Source organism: Urocitellus parryii, chromosome 8, assembly GCF_045843805.1.
Source record: "Urocitellus parryii isolate mUroPar1 chromosome 8, mUroPar1.hap1, whole genome shotgun sequence".
In the NCBI taxonomy this organism is placed as follows: domain Eukaryota; kingdom Metazoa; phylum Chordata; class Mammalia; order Rodentia; family Sciuridae; genus Urocitellus; species Urocitellus parryii.
In genome coordinates, this window is record NC_135538.1 from 129,836,512 (window position 1) to 129,841,552 (window position 5,041).

The 5,041-nt window shown below is 51.0% G+C and overlaps 1 protein-coding gene across 1 annotated transcript; it reads right to left on the bottom strand.

Annotated features, from left to right (window-relative positions):
- Positions 1-2,209: 2,209 nt before the first annotated feature.
- LOC144256497 (PRAME family member 12-like) lies at positions 2,210-4,656 on the bottom strand. Its single transcript, XM_077801543.1, has 3 exons — positions 4,577-4,656; positions 3,624-4,205; positions 2,210-2,783 (listed from the first exon to the last, which is right to left on the bottom strand). Exons 1-3 carry the CDS (start codon positions 4,654-4,656, stop codon positions 2,210-2,212), a joined length of 1,236 nt encoding a protein of 411 aa, XP_077657669.1.
- Between the last annotated feature and the right edge of the window lie 385 nt (positions 4,657-5,041).

Below are 5,041 nucleotides of genomic sequence, written 5' to 3' on the forward strand. Positions count from 1 at the left end.
GGAAGGAACCTCACACCCACCTCACTAACTCCTCTCCCCACCACCTGGCTTCCCAGCAGAGTTCTGCTTCCCAGACCACAGACCCCTGTTTAGCCCTCTGCTTCTGTGTGAGTGGTGATGAGTCCATCCTTCAGGACTAAACAGGGGACCAGACCCTGAGGTCCCTTGGTCACTCTCCAGCATCTCCTTCCCTGACATCACCAGTGGCCGGGGTATAGCAAGTGCAATTTATTTGTTCATTTATGGTGCTGGGGGTGGAACCCAGGGGTGCACTACCACTGAGTCACATTCCCAGCCCTTTTTATTTTTTGAGGCAGGGTCTCCCTAAATTGTTGCAGCTGGCCTTGAACTTATGATCCTCTTGCCTTAGCCTCCTGAGTTGCTGGGCTTTTAGTTTTGTGCCATTGTATCCAGCAGCTCAGGCAACTGACCCTAGCTCAAATTAAAATTATTAAAAGCACTGAGGTTGTATTTCAGTGCTAGAGAGCCTCAGGGTTCCATCCAAAGTACTGAAAAAAAAACTTTTAGAGAGAAATTATAAAAGCTGGGTTACAATATCATAGAGGATTTGAATCTTAGAGATGGAAGGGAAACCTCTTAATTATCTCAGTTCTGGGTTTAGAGAGACGTGGGATGTCTTTTCTTCTCCAGATAAGAGGGAAATTTCCTGCATAACCAGAGCATTACCTAAGTAATAGACTTTTTCTTTATTTCTTTGTTTTTTTTTTGGGGGGGGGTGTACTGGGATTTCACTCAGGGGTACTCGACCACTGAGCCACATCCCCCACCTTATTTTGTATTTTATTTAGAGATAGGGTCTCACTGAGTTGCTTAGTGCCTCAGTTTTTGCTGAGACTGGCTTTGAACCTGCAATCCCTCTGCCTCAGCTTCCCAAGCTGCTGGGATTACAGGCATGTGCCACTGCTCCAGGCATAATGGATTTCTTCTGCAGAGAACTCAAGTTTATCCAAGGAGGTCTTATGACTCTCATTTGCTACCTACTGTTAAAGGTGAAGAAAAACTATTTTAGAATCCTGTGCAGTAGGAGACCATAAAACAAATCATTTGCAAATTGAGTGAGAGGCATTTCTAGAACATTGTATGGTTGAGAGGTCTTGGCATGATGCCTGAGAGGGGTGATGTGGGGTTCCAGGGCACGCTTGTAGATTCCCAGTCTGGGTTTATTGCTGATTTTTCAGAAGGCAACAGTGTTGGCTCTGCTTATCACCCGGATACCAGAGACAGCAGAGTGAAGGTGTCTGCTGAGAACCATTTGGAGTCTGCAGGCCCATTAGATGGCAGGTGCTGAGGTTTGGAGTTGCAGGAAATCTTGCATTTATAATTTTATCTATTGCACCTAACTCTTGGGTACATGTCCAACCTTCCTTTAGGTTTCTTGGCTGATGGGTTGTTAAATTGTACAAGGATTTATAAGTTGTATTCTATGAAGTTCTCTACAGTAGTAGGGCACCCTTGGGTTCAATTTCCAACACACACACACACACACACACACACACACACACACACACACAAAGGCTCAGACTATTTTTCCCTGAACCTCAGCCCTTATGGATAAAGCTGTGGTCTGTGGTCCACTATGACCTTAATAACTCAGATGGAAGTCTCCTACTATCCCCAGATAAACTCCTTTGGAGAGAGGGTTAGTGTTCTTAGTTCCATGGGCAACCAGAGGTGCATTATCCCACTGAAAAGCCACATTCATCTGAAGGAATGGCACCCAGAGAGAAATAAAGAATGGAGAGTATACTCAGAATGGCCCTGCACTATTGTGATGCCATGAGGTCCTCTGCTCCAGTGTCACTGATCAGCACTGATCAGCCACTGGGTTAGCTTCCTGACCTTTACGCTGAAAACCATGGAGGACAGCAGAGGCTCTGCTGCAAGTTCCCTAATTCACTTGTTTGCAACCATCCATTCAGGGGTCATGCCCTGTGTACCTCTCAGCACAAATCTACTTCCAGAAATTCAGATTCCTATTTCTGACTCCTAAGACACATGTCCCCATCGGTTCCAAGTCTCCCGATGGGAACCAAGCCTCTGTGACCCAGGCCTCCTGCATCAGCTTTTCTGTTCCCACTCGTGTTAAGTAGTGCCCTGGCATCCTGTTTCTAGTTCCCCTTGGAGAGACACTCGTGTCTTACCTTTATTTTCAAGTGCACAGGAGAACATTTCTCATGTATGCATCCCACTAGGCAGGCAGCCAACAGCGACACGGACTGGAGGGCAGGTTATAGATGAACCAGTTGCCACATCTTTGGCAGAGTTTAGTATAGAAAAGGACATTCTTTGGCTCTCTCACACCCCTCAGTATCTCCATCAGCTCATCGATGAGTTGGAAAAGTCTCCCTGGGTGGATGGCACCCTGGGCATCATAGCTCTTCAGAGGGGCAGGGTACTTCTCTAGGCTCAACTGGGTCAGCCTGGAAGTTTGAAGCAGCAGGTTGCTCAGGGCCAATGTGGAGATGTCATTCCCATTGAAGCTCAAGACCCTGAGCTGGGAGCAGCAGCTCAGGACAGGTAGGATGGCCTGGAGCTGGGAGTTGGTGATCCCACAGTCCTGCAAGTTTAGGGTCTCAAGGGTGGCTGCAGCATTCTCTATCAGAATTACTAGGGGCTCAGGACTGAAACTCATCAATTTGCTGCCACACAGCGTCAGGTGTATTAGCTGGTAGAGGTTTGGAGACCCCGACAGATCATTCCAGTCTGGATCTGAGAGCTGGCAGTTGGTTATTGAGAGGGTCTCCATGGGGGTCTTCAGGAGCCTAAGCAAGCAAAGATCAAGCAGTTAGTTCTAAGGAGTGATGTCAAGGTGGGAGAAGACAAATTGTCCCAAGCCCAAGGTCACCCTGACCTTCTGATGATGGTCTCCACCCAGGACTCTGCCTGTTGCAGAATCTGCTCATTCATGTCACCCTATTTCATGCTGAGCCTTTCACCCCCATTTGAGTGACCAGGTGGGTCCATCATCTCTAAGGCAGCCCTCTTCACTGCCAAGCAGAAAACCACAGCTGTAGCAGGGGGGTCAGGGTGAGACATGCACAAATAACAAACCCAGGCAAGATGGAGCAGCACAAACTGGGGTTGCCCTCCTGTGGGGCTCACACCCTGTACCCTCCACTCCTGCTCCTCACCCTCAAGTCCAGAGTCACCACCAGAGCTCAGAGCAGCCTTCCCCAGGGGGGCATTGGAGACAGCTCCTCTGCTCCCTGCTGGAGAGCACAGAGCTTCCCTGTTGAAAGGTCAGATGTGGGGGCTTCCCTCCACCAGCACCCTCTCCTCTACCCTGCTTCTCCCCATCTTCACTGGACAGGCCTCCCAGGGAAGGAACCTCACACCCACTCACTAGCTCCTACCCCCCCCCACCGGGCTCCCCAGCAGAGTTCTGCTCCCCAGACCATGGACCCTGTTTAGGACTCTGCTTCTGTGTGGGGGTTTATGTGAGACCTGGCTTCAGGACAGAGTGAAACAAACACTTCATTGACTTTCTAACATCTCCATCAATGTTAAGTCACCATGGCTGGCACACAGCAGGTACCCACTGAAGTTTCATGTGACAAAGAGTTTGCTCTGATGTCCTAGGAAAGTTCCCTCTGCTTCCTCACCTGAGCACCTGGCACAAACGGCCTTCTAGGAGGAAGATACCATCCAGGTACAGCCTCCGGAGGCTGTCCATCTTGGCAAACTGTGAGGTAATGTCATCCATCAACTGATCTCTCTCCTCCTGGGAAGCATAGGCAGACACATAGACATGGGAGAAGAAGAGCTTCCTCAGGTTGCTCATCTGGCCCCAATAGGTAGCAAAAGTAGCCAAGGTGGACAGTCTCCAGAAACACTGCACGTCCAACTGCTGGATAAAGTCCAGATCCAAACTCTTGAAGATCCTCTCGATGTTATGGATGGGCAAAGAGCATATCTGCAGCTTCTTGCAGCACAGCTGTATCAGACCCTTCCTCTCATCCACCCAGCGAAAGAGAAAGGAGAGGAATGCATTCAGGGGTCTTTGCTGGAAGCACAGGTTTACTAACACCTTCAAGGGCAGAGTGGGCCCTGTGTGTGGAGAGGCCATCACTGTTTGCCTCTCCTTCATGACTTCTGGTGAGCGGGCATCGACCACGGCTCCAGACCACGTCCTCCAGAAGTTCCCATGAACCTTCTGCAAATCCAGCACCTGCAGTTTCCACCTTCTGCAGGGACCACAGCAGAGTCTCAGCCCTGAGGCCCCTTCCTTAACCTCTCAGCTGCTGTCTCCTGCTCCACCTCTTCCTTCTGTCTCACTTTTCTCTATCCCTTTCCCCTCCAATCCAGCCTGGTGCCCCCACCTGTACCAGCTGAGGGAGGGGCAGGCACAACCTCCTTCAGGAGTCATGGCAGCTGCCCCAAGCACCTCCACATCTGAAAGCCCCTCCCAGGTGGGGCTCAGCATGGCCAAGGCCTCTCCAACCCTCCTTGCTGACAGCACAGGAAGGCTTTTGGGTACACTTCAGCACCTATTCTCCCTGTCCACAGCCATCACTTCCCTGGACGCCCAGACGCTGCCTTCCAGGGTCCCCCTCACCTGGGGCGATCCTGCTGGGCAAGCAGCATGTCCAGCCCATCCAGTGCCACTCGGAGCATCTCAAGCTGTGGCTTTTTCATCAGGGCCCCCAGGGGCAGGCAGGTGAAGGGCCAGGCCTGCACCATTTTCTTCAGGACCTCAGTGTGTCCCCTGCTGAAGGCCTCCACAAAGAGTGGTGGGAAGAGCTCTATGGGCAGGTCCTTCAGAATCAGGACCGCCATGGACTTGTTGCTCAGTAGGCTGCGCCCTGCCAGCTCCAGGAGCCTGGGTGGGGACTGGATGCTCATCCTGGGAAGTCTGCATGGAATGATCCTTGGGGAATGCCCCACCCAAACACATCATTCACAGCCAAGCTCCATAGCTCTACCTTAAACCCACCCCGAAGAAACAACTCAGCCAAGTGGCTGCTTTGGCAATCAATTGGTCCAATTTCACTCTTTGGGTGGCAAACCGGACCTGGTGGTT